General features: G+C 33.8%; 5 protein-coding genes across 5 annotated transcripts; 3 read left to right on the top strand and 2 right to left on the bottom strand.

Annotated features, from left to right (window-relative positions):
* Positions 1-6924: 6924 nt before the first annotated feature.
* Positions 6925-12370, top strand: LOTGIDRAFT_158016 (hypothetical protein; the record flags this gene model as incomplete). Its single annotated transcript, XM_009050593.1, has 10 exons — positions 6925-6994; positions 7587-7778; positions 8046-8189; positions 8677-8810; positions 9323-9495; positions 9739-9976; positions 10326-10547; positions 11406-11569; positions 11780-11896; positions 12268-12370. 10 exons carry the CDS (start codon positions 6925-6927, stop codon positions 12368-12370), a joined length of 1557 nt encoding a protein of 518 aa, XP_009048841.1.
* Positions 12371-14527: 2157 nt separating this feature from the next.
* Positions 14528-15869, top strand: LOTGIDRAFT_158015 (hypothetical protein; the record flags this gene model as incomplete). Its single annotated transcript, XM_009050592.1, has 3 exons — positions 14528-14744; positions 15128-15295; positions 15781-15869. The coding sequence occupies 3 exons, from the start codon at positions 14528-14530 to the stop codon at positions 15867-15869; spliced, it is 474 nt and encodes a 157-aa protein (XP_009048840.1).
* A 1133-nt stretch (positions 15870-17002) lies between these two features.
* LOTGIDRAFT_158014 (hypothetical protein) lies at positions 17003-20472 on the bottom strand (the record flags this gene model as incomplete). Its single annotated transcript, XM_009050591.1, has 6 exons — positions 17003-17613; positions 17945-18058; positions 18365-18449; positions 18732-18994; positions 19422-19550; positions 20124-20472. The coding sequence occupies 6 exons, from the start codon at positions 20470-20472 to the stop codon at positions 17003-17005; spliced, it is 1551 nt and encodes a 516-aa protein (XP_009048839.1).
* An 801-nt stretch (positions 20473-21273) lies between these two features.
* Positions 21274-24695, bottom strand: LOTGIDRAFT_158013 (hypothetical protein; the record flags this gene model as incomplete). The annotated part of the gene is made up of 6 exons (XM_009050590.1): positions 21274-21306; positions 21479-21738; positions 22333-22430; positions 23398-23512; positions 23875-24033; positions 24662-24695. The coding sequence occupies 6 exons, from the start codon at positions 24693-24695 to the stop codon at positions 21274-21276; spliced, it is 699 nt and encodes a 232-aa protein (XP_009048838.1).
* Positions 24696-25129: 434 nt separating this feature from the next.
* Positions 25130-27412, top strand: LOTGIDRAFT_158012 (hypothetical protein; the record flags this gene model as incomplete). Its single annotated transcript, XM_009050589.1, has 4 exons — positions 25130-25172; positions 25665-25835; positions 26429-26688; positions 27002-27412. The coding sequence occupies 4 exons, from the start codon at positions 25130-25132 to the stop codon at positions 27410-27412; spliced, it is 885 nt and encodes a 294-aa protein (XP_009048837.1).
* Positions 27413-27821: the final 409 nt, after the last annotated feature.

Raw genomic sequence — 27821 nt, 5'->3', positions numbered from 1 at the left:
TCATACAGATACATCTATAATATATCATACAGATACATCTATTATACAGATACATCTATAATATATCATACAGATACATCTAAAATATATCATACAGATACATCTATAATATATCATACAGATACATCTAAAATATATTTCACAAATTCACTAAAAATTGTCCGCTGGACATACAAAATTTGAAATGATAGTATGTGAACTTGAATCAGTAAGAAGTACAGTTAATACTTACACTGATAAATACCATTAATATTAGTTAGTGGAATGTCACTGTGGTTAATTCCTACACTGATAAATACCATTAATATTAGTTAGTGGAATGTCACCGTGGTAAATACTTACACTGATAAATACCATTAATATTAGTTAGTGGAATGTCACTGTGGTTAATACTTACACTGATAAATACCATTAATATTAGTTAGTGGAATGTCACTGTGGTTAATACTTACACTGATAAATACCATTAATATTAGTTAGTGGAATGTCACTGTGGTTAATACTTACACTGATAAATACCATTAATATTAGTTAGTGGAATGTCACTGTGGTTAATACTTACACTGATAAATACCATTAATATTAGTTAGTGGAATGTCATTATCATCTATCAGCTTATTTCTCTGTCTTTTAATCTCTTCTTTAGTGGAGGGCTGAAAGGTATGAAGAAAAGGGAGAACCATAAGGCGTTATCCAGATTTTCAGGAGTTTACAGAGATGAAAAAGCTAATACAGAGTAAAATAATACCCTGCATCTCAGTCATAAAGTTATGCATATTGCATATCGGCGATAAATTTTAAAAATCACTTTGATATATTGAAGTGCTAAAACATGAGGGTCCATATCAAAACAAAAACTTGAGTAGGCCACTTGTAGGTTTCAGGTATTGTTAGTAGAACAGAATAAGACTGGCTTTTACAGTTTTTCAATACTACTTATAAAAAAATAAAGCGAACTGGACTGGACCTAGTTGTACAATAATATTTTTGCTTGAATATAATTTAAAACTAAAACAACCTACCAGTTCATAAGATGATTTATCAGCAGTAACAAACGTAACTTTAAAATTGGTAACAAATAAATGACCAGATATTCCTTGTTTTTTATCCACAAATGGTGCAAATTTTAAAACTGAATGGGCTTGTGTTATTATTTTTTCTCCTACAAAATAATAATCAACATCAAAACTGAACTTTTTCTGTTTGAAAATGAGTTTCTCATCTTAGACTTACATGTGTGTGCAGGCTACTGAATATTCATGACATAATTAATATTCACATTATACTTATAATGGCTAATCTTCTGCCTTTTATTGGACTAATAACAACAGAAAACATCAGACAGTGATTTAAAGGGAAACAATGCCAGGAAAGTAACATTGGATTAATTACTCTTCTTTGAATCTTAACTTAGCTGTTGAAAAATCTTAAAAAATAAAAGATTCCAACCTTCTAAAAGATGTGGCTTTAAAGCATGATTATCAAAAAATGTCGAGGCACTTTGTTCTACTTCTTCCTGCAATACAAAGAAATAATAAACAATCAAATATTAGTCAGATCCAGATTGAGATCAATATCAGCATTTGGATTTCTTTCCTTATATATTCTAGAAAGTTTTTCAAATGTCTGATAGTGATTGTACATATATTGACACAAATAATCACATTGTACGTATTTGTCCCCATTACCTTCATATATCATCATAGCAATTTAAATAAATTTATCAAATGCCCAGTTGTGACTGATGGTCTGCTAAAATTAAGACACAAATCAAAATTAAACCTTCCTTTAGCAGCATTTAGAGATTGCATTAAATAATAAAAGACAATTTCATGGTACAATACTCCTTAGTTTTAATGTACACAACTTTTAATGATGATGACAATGTAAATTGTTGAAACCTTGTGTCATGAAATAGTTAATAATGGTTTGAATAAGAGACAAGAAACTTGTTATATTATAGTTATATAACTGTACAGAATATTAGGTTAAATGTTAATACAAAGCAGCAAACGTAGCAGAGTTCAAAGGTACTCTAAGGACATTTCTAATTCCTAATTTAATTTCACCATTGGTGTGTACATACAAATATCAACTAGAGAATATTTGTGAAGCAAGTAGTCTAATGGTGGACCAAACTTATTTTTGTGTACATTTCTTACGCCAATATATAAACATAAAATGAATAATATAATAAATGACCATCTTATCTTTCAATGGGAAGAAATATGTGAATATGATTGAGTAACTAGTCAAATTATCATCAAGATATTTTGCCTTCAAGCATCCTGCTTGTATAAACATATTACCTTGCAATGATATATTATATAATAGATAGATACATGGACTTTTAGCAAAAATGCAGAATTATGAATATGGTGAATATCAATTGAATGAATAAAATGGTATGGTAATTTTGGCAGGATAGTGCCACAAGCCTACTCCTTCGAGGCTTTTACACACAGCATATGGCTCAAGGGACCTGGGTTTATTTTCCATCAAAACAACTAGATGCTTTAACAAGATGGGTTTTCTATTGCTCTAAATGTATTGAAGTATCTTTAAGTAAGAACTCTTGCCTTGATGGATATTACTAAACAACACCCAGACATCTTGTATTCTCTATAGTCACATTAGTTGTGTAGAAAATATTCAGAAAATCAAAACCAAAATATACAAAACATCACATCAAGATCCTTTTAAAACAGTCAGTCCTTTCTGCAAGAAATATCAGTCCAAAATAATGAAGCATTCCTGTAGTAGATTTCCCAAATTTCAAACAAAAACACATAATTTAGTCCAAAATTTCACATATCAGACTGTTACACTTCAAATCTTAAGAGATTTATTAACAAATTTCTTTGAGAAAAACTTGGAAGCTGATCAAAAGTTTGTTTTCATCTTTATGAATCAATTAGTCAGAAAGCCAAAATATTTTCTATCAGGTTTTGGCAGTCAGCCTAAACTTTTCATACTATATAACATTATAAACCGTAAGTCTGCTGAGCTTTGGTGTTCATGGTGAAAACTTTGTCTAAATTTTAACGGTTTAAACAATTAGTTTACATTTAAGCAGGTTCTTATATTTAGCAAGCTATCCAGTGTGTAGCTGTAATCTGTAAGCTTATTGCAAATAATGTGTTATAAGAGAAGATAACTTCAATATTGAAGAATTCTAAAAGGATTATAATATTCTAGATGTAGTTACCTAAGATTCTTTTTTAAAGAAACTAAGAATATAATGATATGATCATATTTCATATTATGGTAAATCTGTTATGAAAACTATGGCATAAATAAACCTATAAAAACAGATGTACAAATATTTATCATGAATATTCAACATGTTTGATAAATTTGGAGTTTTACATCCTACATTTCAACACCAAGTTGGGCTAATAATAAAAATATTTAATCTTTATTGTTTAAATTCATTATTACTAATGAAGAGAGGTAATACCATGCAGTGAGTTATTAAGGAGACATTACCAGGAAGTCAAAAGCCTAATTATTGCAACTAGTAAACAGAAGCAAGGCCAAGTAGAGTAGTCAACTGTAGCTAGTCAACTGTAGTGTGTAGATTCAATTATAATGATACCAGTATATAATATCTAACTTCCTCAGGGGATATTGTGGTTAGATTGTATACACATAAAAACAAAATAACAGTTTGATAAATAAATATACATGCAGACAAATCTATTTTACAGTTATATATGGAAATATTTCTCAATAACTGCTCTACAATTGATGTATTGAGTATTATTTGAATTATTCATCAAATAATTGTTAGTTTTAAGTTTGTTACTGCTTTACAAATGTAAACAATATAACAATTTAATAAGACATGTATATGAAAGAATTTGACAGTAATTTATGGTGATTTATAAAATATAATAAGTGTCAGTTTTAACATTATATTGGACTATTTCACACTATGAAATTATGAATACAACAATTCAAGTAAAGTTTAGGTCATAGCTTATGCATCAATTAATTGATTATTGTAGTGCTCATTTTTTATATCAGTTTACATGTTAGTCCTAAAACTCCATGTATTTATCAATATTTAATATACTAAAAGGCAATTGACAGAAAAAGAATGTTGTAATAAGACAGAAATAAAATATATTAGCGCACAGGAAATAAAAGAGAATGAATGGAAACAAAAGAAAGACCAACATAAAGATTTAATTGTCCTGCAAAAAAATCATTGGCAAGTACTATTGTAAACAGTATTAAATACCCTTTATATTAAAGGGATTGTAAAGTGGTTTTTTTAAATTATTTATGTGTATAAGGGACACAGCATCAATTTGCACCATTTGAATTTTTAATCAGACCTCTGTGATGCGAGTTGTCCCTGAAACACATAATTTTTTTTAGAAAAACTCTTTACAATCCTTTTAAATATAATGTGTTTAAACCAGAGGTGTATGAGGAGCTGTAGCCCAATCAAAACCTCTCGTACAGTTTGATCTCAACATAGGCAATTTTTGGGCAACAAATATATAAACAATTATTGGATTCATACTCGGCTCAAACACCTGTCAAAATTACATAATTAAATAAGTATAATGTTATGTGCAACAAAATATAACAAAAACTTTTATTAGAAAAATTAATAACTTATAAGCTTATATAAGATGACAGAAGTTTGTATATGAAGCAGTCTAATAATTCCATTAGTAATATTGTTAGTAAACTAATACTAGGCTATCCTTATAGCACCTAACTAACAGAATTATAATATATTATGAAGCTTCAGAACTGCAAGAATACAGCTGAGGGGAGTTGAAGTTTGACCACTCTACAAAATATAGGAATCATGGAATAACATGATGATTACAGCATTCTTCTTAACAATTCCGAATGAATGAATCATACTTAACTCAAAAAGCTGTTACCAAACTCATGTATATAAATTGCAGTTTAACATTCATAAAACATTGCTTCAACAGAAACTTTTAAGTGGATAAAGCTAGAAACCTTATGAGTTTTCAACTTCAAGTAGGCCTATCAATGATATCAGTCAACTTAGTTTGTAGGAGTGGTCAACTCAAAGCATAACTAAACCAGCTGCCATACATGCTAGAACTAAGTTAAATCTAAACTAAGTTTCTATCCTATACTCACACTCTCATCTCCTACCCCTTCATCCTCTTCTGTTGTTTCAACATACGATTTAAACGTCTGTAATCCCAATAATATTATATAGTCAGCATTGAAATATTTCCCTACACCTGATGGTAATTCTCGTTTGAGGAGTTCACTACTATACTCCCGATTTTGTCATGCTTTGGACAAGATTTTTGGTTACTTTTGCTTTTACATTTTGCTTGTACTACACATACTGAATTTTATCAAACCCCACTTCCAATGAACAAGCACTTTGGACCAATGTAAGAATAGTCCACAATCATATTCACATGAAAACTTAAAAGTTATTTATCATGCAAATATAATATTTCTAAACCAAAAATGCTCAAGCAAAATAAAACTAGCATTTCCATCCTAGCTGACAAACCAAGCATTTCTAGCACCTGCTAAAATAAGGACTTAAAAAAAAGAAACATCAACAAAGCCTTGGACTAGATTTTTGTTTAATATTAGATTTAATTTAGATTTTAATTTGTAATATATAAGAGTGATACCAGGTCTAAATAGTATTTTCTGAAAGCTGTGAAAGTTAATTATACAGACAACAGAATTTATCTTAAATTCAATAGTTTCAGAGAATTCAGATTTTAAAAATAAATCTACAATTTATACTCATTAGAATTTTGTCACCAATGTAATATTTCTATAATTAGTATTTTTCGTCTTGACTGTTAAACTTATTTCATGAATTTCAGAGAATTCAGATTTAACAATAAATTTTAACTCAGAAGCTTACTAATTAGAATATTGTTAAGTAATACTAATCAAATCAAAATGATAACTAAACTGACAGAAGTTTAAGAATAAAATAAGCTAATGATGAATATGAATGAAGATCTGTAAATATTGATGACATTTTTATCAGAGTAAATACTCAAGTACAATATCTGTGTGTTATGAAAAGAGTTTGCTAAGACAATTTCCAATTAAAATAAAATAAGGTTTGCTGGGAAAAATGGACTGACTTCATTATGAAATCTTTTTTTTTAAAAAGTTGTCGGAGTTGTTCTGAATCCAGAAATTCTTGCAGCCTACCTAATATTTAAGTCTGCACATTAACAAATATTTCTGGCATTTGGTAAAAACAGTCAAATAAACAATTCACTAATTTGTAAATGTATTCTGAATGAGATCTATGTAAAAATCATTTTTGAATTAATGAATTGATTCTGTTTCTCATAATCTGCACTCTGCACGGTTCAGCATTTTCATATTTAGCATTAAGATATTTTTCCTATACTGTCATATTTGTCATGTTACAAGCTGTTACAAGGTCATTTGTGTCACTTACATCTTCCAAATCAAACTGTCATAAAAATACTGATAAAGGGGAGGGGCAAATCAAACCTGTTACAGCAGAACCATAAAACATAACATGAACTATGAAACCAAAAAAAAGGAGGGAGTAACCATCACAGCACCTGTCAAAATCACGTCTGCCAGTGTGTTTGGTCGATCAAAAATACTAACCGCCTTTCCCTTCTCTTTCATCTCCACATCCGAGCGATATAAATAAGATTTAAACCGCCTGGACATCTTCAATCAGCGCTATACTTTCCACTACAGATAAATACTCGACATTTTCTATTTCTAAAAATAATTATTTCCGGTAAGAAAGGGGCACAACTCAAAAACAGTCTCTTGATATCCAGACACTGCAATAAATTGTTCATGAAATTACGTCATGGCGATCGAGACTTAAACTATCTCTACTTCCGATTTATCAATAACAAAAAGCACGTGACTGTTAAAATATCAACAACAATGAAGACGAGGAGTTTCGATTTTTTTTTATTTCTCCTAACTTCCTTAGCATTTATAAATTTATCACTTGGTATGATTTTATTTCTTTATATTAGTCACCCCTTTTCGATTTAATGTAAACTATATTTTATCTGGAATAATATTAAGCAAATGATGTCAATAATTGTAAAAGTTAGACAAGTAGGAGTACCGTACCCAGATAATCAAGAAATCAAGAATTGAGAGATTGGATTCTATCATAAGATTCAACATTGTCGGATAGATAGCCCTAAATATAGCAGTGGCTCAACTACCACAGGGACAGGGAGTGTCCTTAAGGGGGCCCCACCCCCAGAAAATAATGCAGGAGAGCTTAAATTTCCTTAGAGAGGGGCCCCAGCCAACTTTAGTCCACAGACCCTATTCATTTAGTTGAGCTACTGAAATATAGATATAATTATTCTAATCCTTGCCTAAAGTTATTGAATAAAAATGATACCAATTAGCCTACTAACGACCTGAACCACAAATTGATTAGCTGTATTTGCTGGTGTACAATCCAATCAAATCGCTGCATTCTGTGATACAAGGAAAATTAAGTTTATGATATCTAGACATGAAAATGAGCAACATGCCATTTGGTTATTTATAGGGGCAGTCATTTGTGTTTTAATTCATTTCAGCCTCCTATCCATGTGCCAAGAAAGATTTTGGACATGATTCTGTGGTGTGTGTATGTAACAGTACATTCTGTGATACTGTAGAACCAGTGGTCAATCCTGGCAGACAGAAAGGATGGGTATATACCTCATCAAAAACAGGAGATAGGTTCAACAAGACAGGCTTTACTTTCACCAGCAAGTCACTCTACTCTAGTAAGCACTATTTCTACAGTCTTTAACTCAGTAACTTATGAATTCAGTTATACCTACTAGGCATAGAGAATAAGTTGGTTTCCCTTCATCTGTCATACTAATTGGAGGGGTTGGTACTGCCAAGTTAGTAGGTGTATTGAAATCAAATAGATGCCTCGGTCATAGAACAATAGATAGTGTTGCTGTGAAAATTAAATGCGAATACAGTCACTAATTAAAATGACACAAAATCTGGAAGTGAAACATTATATTTTATTTCTATTTCAGCTATATTTACTATCAATAGAAATATAAGTTATCAAACTATCCAGGGTTTTGGTGGGGCGTTTACTGATGCTGCTGGTATAAATATACTGAGCTTACCGGTACCAGTTCAGGAGAAACTATTACAGTCTTATTACAGTCCACAAGGTAGAGACTATTAATAGACTTAATACCCCACTTCTCTCATGTCAATAACATGTCTTATGCATGCTTTTCTGTCAACTTTTTCTCATTGTATAAACCAAGTACTAATGATCAAAATAACGAAAGGAGACCCGAATACCAAATCATCATTTTGACGAAACTAGGGTAGCAGCTAATGAACTTTTCACATGAAGGAGTAGATCATTCATAAGTGAATTAATATTCCGTAATGATAAGTGGTGTCAGGTGTTTAGAAGAGTAAGCATACCCTGCCTGACACCATGTATATAATATCAGTATTCAGTAAAGATTTTTTATCTGTTTTTAATACAAAATAGTATGCACATGTCTGTTTAGAAATAGAACGAGGGACAAGATCTTTAGCAGTTTCCCAAACAATAGATTACTTAATGTACAGTATTCTCTCTAGGATAAAACAGTGCGCACTATACTCGCAAATATACAATAAGTAGTGTTTGGTATAATTCAGGTATAGAATATACTATTGGACGTATTCCAATGGCTAGTTGTGATTTTTCTACTCATCCCTATTCTTATGATGATTACTCCATGGATTTTCAGTTGACCAATTTCTCTTTAACCATGGAAGATATAAAATATAAAGTGAGTAAAAACTTATTGTCAAGCCAAGTTTGAAATTTCTAAAGAAATCAAAAAGAAATTTAAAGGACTGGACAGCTATTGAATGACTTTAAATGATTTCTTTTTATGAGTGGAAGACTGTCAGGACAGCTGAATAGTAGATGTTTTATTAAATATAGAGACCACAGGCCTATTATATAATAAAGTAGATATTAATATACACAATTATATAAACTACATGTGGATACTTAATTCACATTTTCGAAGGCTCAAAGAATTTTGTCCTTTTTTTCAATGACAAAAATATATATTTATGAATGATTACTGAATATACACACTAAATAATAGATAGATAGATAGATAGATAGATAGATAGATAGATAGATAGATAGATAGATAGATAGATAGATAGATAGATAGATAGAAATATTTCCATTTCATAAGTGACATGATTTTATCAAAAAATTTGAATTTTGATACACATTTGGACTTCATATCTTTTGTCATAGAATTTATTTATTATACAATTGCAGATCCCAATAATCCAGAAAGCCTTATCCATGTCTGCCCGGAATATGTCTATATTTGGAAGTCCATGGAGTGCACCAGCCTGGATGAAAACTAATAAAAATATGACTGGAAGAGGGTCACTGATTGGTCAACCTGGAGGCAAATATTTTAAAACCTGGGCCAACTATTTTGTCAAGTGAGTAGCCTACAGTTTAAGCCTTTTTAAGTCAGGCTTCAATAAAGCATTCTGTTCTGTTACAGACCCTTACCAGGATGCAATTTAAAGTTGCTCATTGTTCCTGTAAATTATATGAATTTTTATTGGAATAACCAAATACCAGCTCACATACCAATTGACAGCCAAAGTGCAATCAGTAGAAGAGGAGTCTAATAGTATAAGAACCAGCAATATAACTATAGGATTATGATTGTTTTGTAGATTTTTACAGGCATATCAGAGCCATAATATAACACTCTGGGGATTGACAGCACAGAATGAACCTCTAGATGGAGAACTACCCAGATTTCCATTTCAATCAATGGGCTGGACACCAGAGATGCAGAGAGATTTTATAGTACAAGATCTAGGACCAGCTCTTCATGATAATGGATTTGAAAATGTTAAATTGATGATATTAGATGATCAGAGGTTTTTGTTGCCCAAATGGTCATCTGTTGTAAGTAAAATCAATTATATTTTTAGATTTATTTGTAAGTGGGTACTGTCAGTTTCATGAAACCACAAGAAGATGACTGACATATAGTGACGTATTTAGGGGGTGGGCCATTTTCTTCAGATTATCCTCAAACATAAATCTTTATTGTAAACTATTTATGAAAATAGCAAAGGTGTCCTTTTGCAATAGTGGCTTCATAAACTACTTAATTTAAGTGGAATTGCAATAATAACAGACATCTTACTGAAAATTTGAATGGTGCTAATCAATGCTATCAGAGTCTAATACACATAAAAAGTTTCGGAAATCCTTTTTACAATCTCTTTAAAATGAAATATTTCACCATCAGGTACTATCAGACAAAGCAGCTAGTGCCTATATCTCAGGAATCGCAGTACATTGGTATGCAGACGCCATTTCCTCTCCTAGTGACTTAGACAAGGCACATACTAACTTTCCTGAGAAGTTCCTGTTTGCTTCAGAGGCCTGTGAGGGTGATCTCCCCTGGGAGAGACATGTGGATATGGGAAGTTGGTATCGAGCTGAAGCTTATGGTCACTCTATTGTACAGGTGTCAGAATTCTTCTTGTTTCCTCAATACGCAGACGTGTAAAGTCAGTTAGATTGGACTAGATTGGTCTACATCTTTGTTTCTGTGTAGTTGAAATTAATAAACTTTTGATTAAAGATGTCCAATTTAACTTTCTTTATCATCTGTTAGTTATCTAACCACCAATATACCTGCAATATCTCTGTCTATATCTGTCCAGGCTTGCAAGCCTATGCCTCTTCTTTTTCAGATTTTATCCGACCCCAATATTACCAAATACGTACAAGGTGTCGGAATACATTGGTATTATGATTTTCTTATCCCTGCATCACTCCTTGACACCTTCCACAATGATCATCCTAGTACCTTCATGCTTGCTACTGAAGCTTGTTATGGTTCTTTCCCTTGGGAAACTGATATAGAGCTTGGAGCTTGGAATAGAGCTGAAGCTTATTCTATTTCAATTATCCAGGTATATATGAAAGATTATATTTCCGTCCTTGATTTGTCAAATGAAAGTGAAGATTTTGACTTCTGATGTGTGTGAGGTTTTTTTTACTGTGCGGCAGAATTAGCAAATGGCTGCTATCAAATTTTTTACAATCTTGCGAAAAAAGTTTTATGTGACTCATTGCAGTTTTATGCATAAAATTAGAGTTTCATAATAAAATAAATTTTGTTCTGTAATTTAATTGAAGATAATGATTCATGATTTAACTTTTTTAACTAGTCCATGAAATTCAGGACTAGTATATCAAATCAAACATTCTGATCAATTACTAGATTTGAATAAAAAAAAGTGCACTGTTTCTTGGTTAATGCCTTAATGCATTATTTTCATGATAATTTGATTTAAATTGCAATTATTTCAAATTGCAGGATATGAACCATTGGGTAACAGGTTGGACTGACTGGAATATAGCATTAGATATGCAGGGTGGACCTAACTGGGTATCCAACTTTGTTGATGCCCCAATAATAGTGAATAAAGATAAGCAAGAGTTTTATAAACAACCAATGTTCTATGCCATGGGACATTTTAGGTAAGATGAAAGTTATTTAGATATATTATTTTGAAACAGGCAGATTTAGGTTGGTGCTTGCTATCTGTGAAATTCTAGATTTGATTGAGAAAAATGACATGTGGCGACAAAAAAACGAGGTTCTATATTCTATTATTTTTCAGAGGTATAGCCTTTTGCAACTGCTCAAAATGTAAGATATTAAACTCAAATTCATTTCTATAATTCCAGTAAATTTGTAGTTCCTGGCAGTAAAAGAATGGATATCAAGACACAAGGATCAACTAATTTAGAACTAACAGCTTTTATATCACCAGATTCCTCCATTGTACTTGTTATATTAAATAGGTATGTATAATATTACCTGTCAGACCTGATACAGGTTAACTTGATAGAGGCATAATTGGTAGAAGCAGCCTTGACAGAGGCAGTCTTAACAGAGGCAGCCTTGATAGAGGCAGCCTTGATAGTCAGATCTGATAGAGGCACTCTTGATAGAGGCAGAATTGGCAGAGGCAGCCTTGAAGGAAGTGGACTTGACAGAGGCAGTCTTAAGAGAGGTAGTCTTGGTAGAAGCTGTCTTGTTAAAAGATTGATTTTGCTCTCTAATTATCCTATATTTTACTGTACACCAGTCCAGTGGGTGGTATTGAAGACTGATGACAGAGGTATTACATCCCATGTTTTTACCTATTTACATGTATTATTTTATCTTTCAGGCATGATACAGAGGAAGCTATCAGTATACAAGATCCAGAGTTAGGTTATCTGAATACCAAAATATCTGCACATACAATACTGACATTAGTATGGTGGCATTAGCCGGTCTACCATTGGAAAAACTACATATTTTTTGATCCATTGACCTTAGCTAGTCTTCAACCACAATGATTGTCTCCCCTTGACAGTAGAAAATAACACGAAATTGATAGCCTAGACCATATTATTCTAACCTAGAAAAAATTTAAGATGGTTGCAATGATTTGTCTTGTAGCCACCATTTTTGTCTACCTTAGGAAATCATACATATTTAATAGCGTAGTCTAAAGCAAGTAGAAATAGTATTTTCACCATCATATTAGTCTAACCTAGGAAACATTTAAGATGGTTGCAATGATTTGTGTGGTAGCCACCATATTAGATTAACGTAAGAAAAGTCAAGATGTTTGGTATGATTTATTCATCACGTTTGTCTTCCTCAAATAAGGATACAGGCTTACCATGATTTTTACCATTGTGGTACTGGCGGGTGTCGCGCATGTTGCAGATCATGTTTACTCTTTTGGAAACTCCTGGTGGTACGTCTCTTTAGAGTAGTCCACTACTACTCAACTTTAAACCTTGATTTTGTCATACTTTAGATGAGATTTTGATTAACAGAATTGTCTTCCTTATTCAGATTTTTTAGTACATTAAAATGGTAGCATTACTTTGTCTTATATTCACTAAGTATTGATCCAGATTTTGATCCAGTTGTGTGGATTAGTCTTTCATCCTCCGAATTTTGGCCTGTGTTGTCATGGATGACTCTGTCATGCACCATGTTCGCCTAAGATTTTTGTCTTATTTTTAATGATTCCTTCTTTCTCCTAAATATTCAAAACTACTGCTAGGCAATAAACATGAAATGTATGGCCTCTAATTGTTGCTTGTTAATTTTTTTTATTGTTTTATAAATGTAGGGTATTTGAAATCATTGTTATTTATAAATTTTGTTATATTTTGTAATATGTTTATACTGATTATTAAAAATTCCATGTTGTTTATATTTGTTTGATGGCCCATTCTACGTAATCTAAGGGGTGCAACTCGTATCTACAAACGGTGGCAATTCAGTCGGCGACCATTGAGCTAGACAATATATTTGATAAAGCTTTCTGTTTTATCCCTTTCTGATTATATCCCCGGAATGCATGGTAAATAGATACCGGGGTACCGAATAATGCAAAAAGATATCCTGGAATGTAGTATAAATGGATAACGACGACACAATGCTCAAATAAATCCAGACACATTCTTCCTGAGGTCAGTGTTATGGACAGAAGTCCTTTGAAAAAAGCTTAAAGGTTATGATTCGCCATATTCGGGGGTTGATAGAAGTCTTGGATACATTTAAATAGTCTTCAGAAGTATTAGATCTCCATGACAATCATCACAATCCCTTCAAATATACTTAAAATTGCACTTTCTTCATATATATATGTCTTTGCTATATATCATAGCGCAGTATCAAGGAAAGACGAGTTGTCATAATAACTTTCAAACGCGGATAATTCTGTACAAACATGGATTTTAGAGCTCAAATTTAATACGATCATTACTGATTAGCTTAGCATAAAAAATTCCCGTTTCTGAGATTAAGGTATAATTTGTTAAACGGCTGGCGAATCTGTCCCTTTAAATCGAAAAAAATATTCATTTTGTCTTTATTATGACGTTAACAATTAAAATACACAGAACAGTAGTATGACGTCACAAGCAAATATTTATATGTGCTTAAAAGACGCTTTTGCAAATTTCTCTCAGATTTTTACAGAATATCGCGGATTTCAAGGTGAGAATTTTATACAAACTGAACAAATTTATTGCAAAACTACGCGTTGAACGGTTATCTGTATTATACCAGCGAAATTTATCCACTCAAGTTCAAAGAACACAGTTCTATGGCGCTTTCAATCAAATTTTGCAAATCGAATTTAAAGCGAATTTAAATTTAGTGAAAACGTTGATCGGTAGGTTATAAAATATGGGAAATATAGCTCTATGATATTCGATTATCTAAATTTTGGCCTCTAAGACTTAGAAAAGAAATCGCCCAGTTTCTTATTTGAACATTCATAGCAATTGGTACATATTTTTGTAGCTTTGGACAAAGTTAGCCCGATTGAAAAATCGCAATTGCCATCAGCCCAACTTTTGTCTATTCTGCCCGTTCTATTCTATTCTATTCTATTCTATTCTATTCTATTCTATTCTAGAATGTCTAAGAAGTATATGCCAAGACCGCCCTACTGTTTTGGCGAGATACCGGATTACACCATACCACCAATGACGGTTGAGGAGTACCGGTACTACGAAAAGGAGTTTTTTGGGTTTCTTGAAGACAAACCACTTGCCAGAGAGGTACAAAATGAAGCTGGATTTATTGAGAGATTCCTGAATTTTTTTGGGGTGTCAAAGATCTCCAAATACGAAGGTAAGCCATGATGTTGTTTCGTGTGGGATTTTGATATGGAGATTTTTTATACCCTTAAACTTTGGTTCTATCTCATGCTCTATGCCTCATGGTCGCTTTCAACGCCGTGTACATCACCCCCCCTCCCACCCCCCCCCCCCCCCCTTATCAATAATAGTGGTTCACTTGACCCAAATAGATTTGTATAAGACAGTGAATTTTGAAATATTAAAATGACCCTTTTCGTGAGAGGGGTTGCCCGTACTCGTTTGTTATTCACGAGTTTTGTGGGTGTGTGTATATCAACAAAACAAAACGTATATAGAACAGTGTTGATTCACCGGTTTGAAAACACGTGACATCATGAATATTTATTATACAGATAATATCTTTATGTCTTTTAGATGAAGTACCGGAAATTAAGTTTAATGTTCATTATGTTCTCCAGAATAATTCTGAATCTCAACATGGTGGGACCGGTGACAGCATTCCCTATTTAATGTCCAGTGGAACTGCAGGAAAGGAAAATAAAGCCACTCAAACTGACGATGTTGTCAAATGTGAACAAGGAGGTACTTATTTATATAACAAGTACCTTATAACATCGCTCATCGGGTATCATATTGATATATTGGTATTAAGTTCATGGTTCACCATTTTCAGACATCAGTCGCACCCTGGTCTGAGAAAGAGAATTCTTCAGCTGAGCTAATTATCAGTATCAGTGTTTACAGCTTACCATCGATATTCTAGCCTTCTTATGTGTATCCTTAAGTCCGTGTTTGAAAATTACATTGACGACTCGCCTTTTCAAGACTCCGCCATAATTCAGAACGGCTAAGGATTGGAAGATTACAAATGTTAGTTCAGTTTTGGTATAACTTCTGAAGAATATCTACATATTACAGGTTCAAATCGACCTCCGATAATGGTAAACCACGGCCATTCGCATTGATAACTATTTTCTTTGTAACTATATAACATTTTTTCAAATTTCATGTCATTTGATTATCATGTAACATGTTATAATAATTCTTATAACATTGATATTTTCCAGTTCAAACGATCAAAGTGAAAAGAGGAGTTATGAAATCATTCCGACGATTTTTACGACGATCATTTAAATGTTTGAAAACAGAAGAATAAGTGGTACGATACAAGGTCAACTGATTCATAAAATGATGTGAAACATGATTAGTATTTTGGGCACAAGCACAATCGTCAGTGGTGTCTTGTCTGCCAGTGGTGCTGATACGAAGACTCAGACTGATTTCTAGATAGATGAACGTTTCGGACACAAACAAAATCGTCAGGATATGTTGGATGTGAAGATTTGAGTTATTAGACCAATTATTAGAAAATGTTTATTGGAATTTTGATATGGAATAAAAATCTTTTGGCTGAATAATATTGTTTACCTTATTAGTATGTAGTGGCGCTTCATAATAAGGTGAGGCGAGCCGGGGCCATAAAATATTCAAGGTTGCTAACAGTCTGAACAGGCAGTTCTTTCCCTTTGTATAATGATAAGAAATTTGGGGGCGGAAAACAATATGACGCAAATTTGAATATAATCTTAATAGGCCTCAGATGAGTTAGCATGATTATGCCTTGATAAAAATATACAGTTTCGAAATTTATATCGATACTTCACTCCCAGAAAGTTCAACCCAAAATGTTCTCAATTTTCGCTTAAAATGAGTATCCTCTGTAAAATCAAATTTAAAGTGAAAATGTGTGTTTCCTCATCTTTGTATTTTTATCAACACAAAGTCAATTTTACACTTACACTCGGCAGCCGTAATATTTTGAAAGTGTTAGACAGGTTAGATTGTAATTACACTTAAAGAGATAGCAAAGAGATTTTCTGAATATTTTGTGACACTGATAGCGTCAATTTGCAGCATTCAAATTTTCAATCAGATCTCTGTGGTTCCTGCAATTCCAATAATCGCAAACTATATGCTTGTATCACCAAAAAGCCCTCAACGATTAGTGAAGTCATCAAACACTTAGTTTTAGTGGAATTGCTGGACCCACTCATTGCAATTGGGATGGTGCAATTTGATGCTATCAGTGTCCCAGATACACATAATTTTTTTTAAAAAATCCTCTTTACAATCTCTTTAAAGGTATGACAATCATATACACACTTCATCCTAATAACTCCACAATTTAGTTGAAAATCACAATTCATGATCCAATATCAAAATGGATAAAAACATTCCAGACCAAAGGACTGAAAATATTGCACCTGGAGTTATACGAGTGTCCTATTGTTATAGGTGTTGATGTGTTGTATAGTTTAACACTGTTAGTTCGCTATCCTGTGGATTTTTCACATCTGTACTAGATGGTAGTCCATTGTATTCTTTACCATATGTATCATCATAGATATCTCCACCTTTAAAACTACTCTTCTTATAACATCGAGCTATCAAGCATGACAAGATAACGACCACAGCTAAAGACCCGCCTGCAATCAGGGCATATGTTTCTCCTTTAGTTAGAGCTTCACCATATGATTCAGTAGCCGTTTCATTTACTGACGAACCAGTGGTCGTAATCTGTTCAGCTGTGACCAATGTATGTGCTGTCATAGAAAGATTGATAGTTGGTAATTGCTCTGTGGACTGTGGTATTGCTGTTCCAAGTGTTATTGGATGTGGCTGTGTGCTTCCTGGGTTTAGAGTTTCTGTTTGCTGCGTTTTTCCCGTCTGGGCAGATGATATTTTGTCGGTCGACGTCGGTAATGTGCCAATGACAGCAGTTCTTAGACTGACTAAGGGTGGTTTAGATGACATTGATGAAGATGGTAATGGCTGGGCTGTTACGAGAGTTCGTGCTGTGATTTGAGACTTCTTGGTAGTTGGATTTCGGGTTGTTATTGCTGAAAAAAAAAGTGTTGAAGGGTTCATGCGAAAGTGTTTTATTGGTATGTCAAGATTTGGCTGACATGCGTGGATGACAAACTTTCAAATTCCACACGAATGGAAGCTCATAGCAGTAATATGAATAAAATATACTCTACTCCAATAGGTCTTCCAAATCACATGAATTTGTTAGTTTACTGACTTTAAAACATCCGGGTCCTTTTTGTGGGTAAGTCGCTATACACACGGGGTATGTTCACCCATTCCTTTGACCAAGTGTCAAATCAGCAACTTTTAATTTTTTCAAAAAAGCCCCTTCATACCATCGCGTTCGTTGGTTCTACTCACCTGTTTCGCAATTGGTTCCTGAAAATTCCTCAGAACATACACAAACATAGCTCTTTAAACTTTCTTTACAAGTTCCCTGATTCTTACACGGGTTAGCTAGACATCTCGGCTTCTCTGGAAAGAATGAAGGATACCTTAAGCTTAATATCGATTTTATTTGATTGGTATAGCTTTATTCCTCGCGTCTTTACCACAGAATAGTGATTTTCCTCATCGCACACTGCATTGACTAGCCTATTTGATGAATTATACGAAGCTCCGCTGTCTTCTTTGACAAGTCTATTCGAACTTCCGAGATCGAGATGGCTTATGCGACTTTGATTGGTCTCCGATGAGGTAAAGAGTTTTGTTCATTTGTGTTGGCCTACTTGGTAACCCCGGCAACCAGGTAATGAATGATCGAAACCAGTTTTGACTTACCTTTACACAGCGATTGTGCTAAATGCCAATCATCAATTGCTAGATATCCTTTCGTATCCATCATGACCAAGCCTTCAAATTGCAACTGCAAAAAAACAATTCATATGAGTTAACAACAAGTCTATACATAGTTCCTCCTTGGGTTTCGATATCCCATCCGAATACCATGTGGAAGGTAGTGGGGAGGGCTAGTTAATACTATGTCAAAGGTCTGTCAAGTCGCCATCTTTTAATGAGAGTCCACATGGCAAATTTGTCTACCATCGAATGGGTGTGTAGCTTAGACACGATGATTTGTCTTTGTGAGGTGTTGAATTTCACATCATTGTCAGTGTTTGTCCGTCCTAATAATAAACTTCATATTTACCTGTAAGTTCTGGTCATCAGGAAGTGTTATTTCTATCAGATCCCATTTATTAATAACTTGATTACTCAAAGTCCATTTTGAAAGTACAGTTTTAGATTTATCCCTAATATTAATATTGAATATGTCAGATCGGTTAGAACTCGTCTTATATCGTAATAGTAGACATTTGTAAGTATGGCCGTCAACCTTTCCCGAGGTCATATGAGCTAACAAATCTTTATCAGATGGAATTTCTCTGTTAAAAGAAAAGTACAGGTATCTGCCTGAAAAACACAAAGAATCATTGGTATTAAATACCATTGACGCATGCTTGAAAAACTTGTGGTTGGATCTCGATGCCGATTGACAAACATTTAACATTTCAAATAAAACGGTATCGTCAGTGTCAGCGCCAGCCTCCTGAGACTCGGGGTACAAATAGGGGGTACCTTGCTGGCACCTGTCAAGGTTAACTTCAAAATGCAGAAACTTTTTGAAGGCGTCGGAAAGGGTTCACCCAAGAAAATTTTCGAAAAATTGAATTGATTTGGTGCGTTTTGACAAATATTGTGAGACAAAAACGTATAAAAAACAGATTTTATAATTCTATACCTATTCGTGATACACCTGGAAATATTATAACTTCTCTAATAGGCAAAATCATAATAGCTATAATATAATGCATCGTTTTACATAAACTTGGGGACAAACCTTTGTTTGGTGAAAAGTCCGTGGTTGGTCCACTACTATTACCAATTAGCCAGGGGAGACTATCAGGGTCAGAGGCCAAGTTAAAACCACAAACATCTTTATCAAACCCACATTGTATAGATGTTGCCACTGCAATGGAAAACAGTAATTTCCTGAACGAATTTCTGAGTGACAAAAACAAAGGCTTAAAGCCGTTTTCTCTTAGTCCACCCCACCACAAGACACACTAAATATTGCTGCAACAAGTTCAAATTGATCACAAGATCACAAGATACCACTTCAAATCGCAATACTTGTTGATATAAGAATGTAAAATAGACAATCACCCTAAACAGATCAACCAACGAACCAGTCGATTATATCTTATATACATGTATATCTATAACACCTTCCTAAATCAAATTTATTCAGAATCACCAAAAACTCTTTGTCAAACAGAACTGATAACAGCAAGATCCTTACGAGACTCCTCTGACGCTACGGGCCTGGTAACAGCAACAAAAGGTCCAACCATCTACTCCATGCAACGAAATATAATTCAATAAGTTTAGATTAATTAATACATATAACACATTGCCTCAGTATATAGCGCCTCTTGTACCGTGCCCTCTTAGGTGATACTTGTACCCCAATATTGTCACAAGCGCCGAATACCGATTCTGTAGGAAAGTAGTGTTAATATCGAAATCTTAAAGCGATTACCTGTAGCTGGTGGTTCAGTACTTGGCTGTTTTGTTGTTGGTAAACTTGGTGTTGGTGCGTTTGTTGGTGCTGATGTTGGCATTGTTGGCTTTTTTGTTGGCTTTGTTGGTTTTGCTGTTGGCTTTGTTGGTTTTGCTGTTGGCTTTGTTGGTTTTGTTGTTGGCTTTGTTGGTTTTGATGTTGGCATTGTTGGTTTTGCTGTTGGCTTTGTTGTTGGATTTGTTGGTTTTGATGTTGGCTTTTTTGTTGGCTTTATTGTTGGCTTTGTTGGTTTTGCTGTTGGCTTTGTTGGTTTTGCTGTTGGCTTTGTTGGTTTTGTTGTTGGCTTTGTTGGTGCTGATGTTGGCATTGTTGGTTTTGTTGTTGGCTTTGTTGGTTTTGCTGTTGGCTTTGTTGTTGGATTTGTTGGTTTTGCTGTTGGTTTTGCTGTTGGTTTTCTGTTGGCTTTGTTGGTTTTGCTGTTGGCTTTGTTGGTTTTGTTGTTGGCTTTGTTGGTTTTGTTGTTGGCTTTGTTGGTTTTGTTGTTGACTTTGTTGGTTTTGCTGTTGACTTTGTTGGTTTTGTTGTTGGCTTTGTTGGTTTTGTTGTTGGCTTTGTTGGTTTTGCTGTTGGCTTTGTTGGTTTTGCTGTTGGCTTTGTTGGTTTTGCTGTTGACTTTGTTGGTTTTGTTGTTGGCTTTGTTGGTTTTGTTGTTGGCTTTGTTGGTTTTGTTGTTGACTTTGTTGTTGGTTTTGCTGTTGACTTTGTGACTTTTATATTATCAATACCAACATAGGCATAAAAACTTAACTTGGTTGTTTCAAAAATCAACTGTAATTTTATAAAACATATAATGTTAACATGTAAATATTTTTCTCTGAGAATTCAGACAGACAGACAATTGTTATAACATTATGAAATTGTAACTCGCTTATAATTCCTCGTTTGAAAAGTTCATTAGATGCTACCAATGTTTCTCCAGTATGTTGTTCTGGATTTCGGGTTTCGTTTTGATGTTCGAATCGTTAATACTTGGTTTAGTATGACTTAAAGGCCTAACGATCTTCATTATTCTTTGTCAAGGACATCACAATCAAAGTGTTTTCTCCAACTTTCCACACCTATTATCCAATGGATTTGGCTCGAAACTTCGAAACGTGATTTTATTATTTTATAATGAGAGCATGTAGTTTAATTCTAAAGTCTGTAGAGTAGGAATTCATGTCAAAGAATCCCAGTCACAAATATCTAAGTTGCATATTAATTGCTTGTCTCCTTTTCAAAAATATTCTCCATTGTTTTAAATTCATGTTCACGTTTTTTGTGTGTTTGGCTGCTCTAAAGCGGTCAACTAACGATATAATGAATTCATTTACCTGTGTGTTTTTGGTCACACAAATATTGTTTATTTTCGTGTATAGCCATTTGTTCATATTCAATCCAGTAATATCTTTAACAAGAGTTATCTTTCCTGATTCTTGTAATTTGATTGATAAAGTCATTGTGTCAGTGTATGGTAAAATATAATAAAATTCCAAGTCAATACAACCATTTATATTTAATTTGGGTGATACTAAACTTCTAGTGTCACCATTGTGGATATTAATCGAGTTCGATTTGAAATATGCATAATTTCCTGAAAAATATATAAAAAATGACAAGGACTTATACTTCCTACTTTTCTTAACCTGATGAGTATGATTAGTCATACAATGTTCAACGAGAGAGACATTTCGACATCAAGCAATTATATAACGTGTCCAGACTGATGCACACATCATTGTCAGAACATTCGACCTTCATCACTGACAGCAGATAGGAAAATCTGTTGGTTCTATCTACGGATCAAACCACAGACCCACCCAGATTACAGAGCAATCATTCTAGGTGCATGTGGATTATGTATGCTATGTTCCAGAAAGTGCCAAACACTGCGGCCACCTTGTGTGTATTTATATGAGCCAGAGTAGAATTGTACATTATAAAAGGGGTATAATATGCTTCAGAATTGAAATACAGGTTGAAAGAATTCCGCCAATTGTAGGTGGAGTTTAATCTCTTATAATTAACAAGACGAATAGGAGGATAAACAAATGTATGATGAGACAGTATTGCCAAGCGTATCTCATTAAGTACTCCACAAATTGACCTATATTTTTTCATATTTTCAGTATAAACTTCTAGGTATGAAGAGGTTAACACGGTGATAGTTAGACAGTTGAGAACATACCGTCAGTTGTTGGTGGAATACCATGTAATGGATCTTTAGTGATGATCTGTACCCAAGTAGCTGGTTGACCGGATATAGGTGTATAACCACAGAGGTCACTGTCAAAAGAACAGGATCCTGTTAACAGATGACTGCTACTCGCAGTGGTCTTTGGAGCCGTCGATACTGTTGATTTAACAGAGGATATCACGTTCTAAACAGATAATACACGTATTTTCAGTCCAATTGCCGAATGTTAGTCGGAATTTTACGTTTTCTGTGTAAGTAAAAACTTACATATCTAACTTAGTAAATCAAGTACTAGTAACTAAGTAAATTTGATCATTGCTTTTTGGAAAAGTTAAATTCACTATTTAAACGATCTCGTATGGAATGTAGAGGATATTGAAACATGAAGTTCGTTTATTGTATTAAAGACTAACATATATCCAACTTCATTCTAATTAGTGATACGGTCAGCTGAAAATGAATGTAAAGGTAATATTTAAACCGTACCGTAAAGCCTTGTAACAGGAGCTCGGGTTCGATTAGAAGTCTCAAATCATCAAGTGCAATGTCACTTCCATGCTGAGATGACGTAGTAGAGGTAAATTTTAACTGGAATTTCTGAAAATAAAGTTCTGACTTTCAGCAAATATTTCAATATTTGTTAAAAACCCCAAGATCTACTATATTCTTTGAAAATATTGTTTATTGAGGACCAATGTTGTAAAAACGTCTCCCCCTACATAGAACAATAAATAGGTGGGACGCTGGTTCAATTTATCCAAATTACGTCTTTCGTGAGAGTGAATTTAGAAAATAGAAAGTTAGAAAATCACGTGACATTGATTTTTGTGAAACAGGTAAAATATCTAATAGAGGCGCATTTCTTGATGAGATATGTAAAATAATGAGTTTATTAATAGAAAGATTACCGTATTTCTTATAGTGTTGCTATCAATCGGTACAGATGCAAATCTCCATAATTTATCTCTCGAGCTTTCTTTCCAAATCTCTGTTTCTGTACCATTTGCCAACAATGACAAATTTAAACTCCTATGTCCGTTTCCATTCATAATATACCAGAATGTAAAGTTAGTCGGGGCTGACAAGGTAAAGACGTCACTGAGTAACGTGGCTGATGTTAAGGTATTCCACCCAGTCGTATAAACATAATAACCAGATATTGTATTACTATCTGAAAAATAAGATATGACTTAAGGTCTTAAATCTGGCCCTCGTAACCCTCTTCCACAAGATAGTCCGATAGTAAATCACATATTATTATTAATAGTAATATACGAATAACTGAATTGATATCAATTTGAATTACTCTCTACAGCAGCATAAATGTTCCCTGAAAATGTCTGATCTGTATGCCTCGAACACAGTATCGTTAGTCTATCGAGGGCGGAACAAACAAAATTCGATTCATCTAAACAGTTTTCGATGTGCCACATATCAAATCTGATTAAAAACAATCAACCGAAACAACTCTTGCTATTATATTATGGACCTTGTTTTCATGACCATATAAACGTTACCATCTGAAAAACTTACCTGGAAACGTGTGGTCGTGAATAATACCAGAAGATCTATCTGGAGAGTTACCTTTGTTCCTTTTCCATGTTATATTACCCACTGTATCAGGAGTCCAACCACAAAATCCATTTTCAAAATGACAAGATATTGTTCTACCTGTTTTGATGGAAGCAGCATCTACAATAAATGGAACGAAGGCATTAGCGTATTCTGAATGATCAATGATGTATGTTTGATGTTGCTGTTGCTTATCACAACCTCAATCTGGGACAAGAAAGTAGAACAATATAATATTACGTTTTCGGCCATCATTTACCCAATCATGGGCAGAAAAATAGGCCTTCAACTGAAGCCAAATACACGCAGAATCATCCAAAAGGATGAGCACACTCTCTGTTCAGCGTCGCATATTCGATTTATGGTTGAGTATAAAATTTCAAGACTTGCCTGTTAATAGAAATGGAAGCAGACAATGGTATATGAAAATGGTGAAATACTCCATGTTTAAAAATTGAAAATGAAGAATATAACTTTATCTAACGGTATCTGATAATGTTATCATTAACTTTGTACGAACTGATACATGTATAGTGGGAAAGCTTTTATACTTATCACCCCTGATTGTTCTTTTAAAAGGGATTGTAGTTTTATAGATTTATTAACTATTCGATTTGCTTCATTCAAATTTTCAGGCAGAGTTCTGTAGTTCTTGCATATCATATAAAAGGAGTAATATCTAAGCACATTTGCGATAGCGACACAGTTTTGATACTGTGGTACGGAGGGTTTTGGCTCTTTGACCTACCCGCACAACAAGACGCATTTTCCATATCAGCCATATCGAAAAGAGTAAGCATGGTCTGCTTCGCGCACGACACCCGCCACAAAATATCGAAACAATATAGATTTGTATATTAAGTTTAGACAAAATCAGATCAACCTCAGTGGAGTTTCTATGAAACATCAGGTAAGAAGGCCGAACAGGGGGCAAAAACCTTTCAAAGAGGTGCACAGGCCATTCCTTCATGATGTAAACTGATAAACAATTTGAAAGTGGGGGAGCGGCAAAGCCTGGTCAGCCTCTTTTCTGGGGGGCCATTGCCCCGTGTCAACCTCCTGTAGAAACGTCATTGATCAACCTGTAACCTGTATATGCGTTCGTGATGTCGGTGTATAAAAATTATCATTTATCACAATGTTATCACGATAGGATATATAGGCCTCATGTATTGAACTTTCCACTTTCCACTTTCCACTTCTGATATTTTGCATGATGGCGGAATTCAGGCAAACCTTCATATTATTTATGTTCATGCGTAAGTTCGATTTTCGTTATTTTCTCATTGTTACTCATCCATCCTATAGGGTCTACCATTCCCTCCACCTCCAATTCATAGAGGAAAAAATATTAGAATGAGATTTGTACTGTACAACTCTACTCACTCTACTGGTGATAGTCTCTATTGTTCTCATCAGATGAATTTGTCTCGTTATCAAGAAATTTCAGGATTGGGCATACAGATCCATGATTTGGCCAACTGTACCAACTGGTAAAAGCGTCGCTTAGTTTATAATGTTAAATATAGACTCTCATTCAAAATAAAATATAAGAAATAAATATATGGGTATAAAGGAGATTGGAAAGAAAATTCTGATACCTGTTGTCACGGTTTTCGAGGGCAATATCATCACTGCAGTAAAAATCCTTCAATCATAGTTCTTCGTACTGTAATGTTTCTGACAAAACCCTCCTGTTTCCCATGCAACCCTGATGAGCTCTTGTGAATGGAAAATGTGTATCTATCTAGGTCTGGTTGTTGGTGATCCTATCTCCAGATTATCCAGTGAAAATCTGTTAACAGGATCCTGTTCTTTTGACAGTGACCTCTGTGGTTATACTCCTATATCTGGTCAACCAGCTACTTGGGTACAGATCATCACTAAAGATCCATTACATGGTATTCCACCAACAACTGACGGTATGTTCTCAACTGTCTAACTATCACCGTGTTAACCTCTTCATACCTAGAAGTTTATACTGAAACTATGAAAAATATAGGTCAATTTGTGGAGTACTTAATGAGATACGCTTGGCAATACTGTCTCATCATACATTTGTTTATCCTCCTATTCGCCTTGTTAATTATAAGAGATTAAACTCCATCTACAATTGGCGGAAAGCTTTCAACCTGTATTTCAATTCTGAAGCATATTATACCCCTTTTATAATGTAAAATTCTACTCTGGCTCATATAAATACACACAAGGTGGCCGCAGTGTTTGGCACTTTCTGGAACATAGCATACATAATCCACATGCACCTAGAATGCTTGCTCTGTAATCTGGGTGGGTCTGTGGTTTGATCCGTAGATAGAACCAACAGATTTTCCTATCTGCTGTCAGTGATGAAGGTCGAATGTTCTGACAATGATGTGTGCATCAGTCTGGACACGTTATATAATTGCTTGATGTCGAAATGTCTCTCTCGTTGAACATTGTATGACTAATCATACTCATCAGGTTAAGAAAAGTAGGAAGTATAAGTCCTTGTCATTTTTTATATATTTTTCAGGAAATTATGCATATTTCAAATCGAACTCGATTAATATCCACAATGGTGACACTAGAAGTTTAGTATCACCCAAATTAAATATAAATGGTTGTAATGACTTGGAATTTTATTATATTTTACCATACACTGACACAATGACTTTATCAATCAAATTACAAGAATCAGGAAAGATAACTCTTGTTAAAGATATTACTGGAATGAATATGAACAAATGGCTATACACGAAAATAAACAATATTTGTGTGACCAAAAACACACAGGTAAATGAATTCATTATATCGTTAGTTGACCGCTTTAGAGCAGCCAAACACACAAAAAAACACTTTGATTGTGATGTCCTTGAAAAAGACTAATAAAGATCGTTAGGCCTTTAAGTCATAATAAACCAAGTATTAACGATTCGAACCGCAAAACGAAACTGCCGAAACATTGGTAGCATGCATCTAATGAACTTTTCAAACGAGGAATTATAAGCGAGTTACAATTTCATAATGTTATAACAATTGTCTGTCTGTCTGAATTCTCAGAGAAAAATATTTACATGTTAACATTATATGTTTTATATAATTGCAGTTGATTTTTGAAACAACCAAGTTAAGTTTTTATGCCTATGTTGGTATTGATAATATAAAAGTCACCTTGTCTAAATTGGTCAAACCATCAACAACACCAACTACAAATCCAACAACGTCAAAACCAACTACAGAACCAAAACAAATAACGTCCAAACCAACATCAACAAAATCCCCGACCACAAAGCAGCCAACGACCGCAAGACTACCGTCAACGACAGCGAGGAAGCGATCTAATTGTTTTTCGACCGAGGTTGAGAAATTGTGGTATATGAAGGACATGGAGAGATTGGAGTTAGAAAAACAAAAATTACACAACGAAATCAAATCAAATACGGAGAGATTTGAGTTAGAAAAACAAAAATTACATCTCGAAATTAAAATACTTAAAGAGAAATTAGGACAGAAGTAGCTTCCCGACAAAACATCTATTTTGAGAGAGAAATTAATACAATATTTACATTAAAAGCAAAGAAAAATTAAAGACAATAAAGATTGTATCAATTCAGTAGAAATAAATTCTTAAGGTTTATTTTTGTGTTTTTTATAAGTAAAGTTAGTATTGTCTGCAATATGCACACAATAATGGAGTCATTACTCTCACAAATTAAATCATTCTTATTTGCTAACACATTCTGGGCTGCTGATTTTATCTTTGCTGCCCAATTCTTGCCGACTAACTCATTCTATTTTCCTAAATCATTCTTGCTAGATTCTTTCTGAAAGGCTAACCCATTTTACCGGTTGACTCATTTCTCTGGTTTGTTATCTCTGACTTGCTGACTAATTTTGACTGACTGATTTTAGCAGACTTATTCTTG

Source organism: Lottia gigantea, assembly GCF_000327385.1.
Source record: "Lottia gigantea unplaced genomic scaffold LOTGIsca_15, whole genome shotgun sequence".
NCBI lineage: Eukaryota > Metazoa > Mollusca > Gastropoda > Lottiidae > Lottia > Lottia gigantea.
The sequence above is the reverse complement of the archived record's forward strand: the minus strand, read 5'-3'. Positions and strand labels throughout refer to the sequence as shown.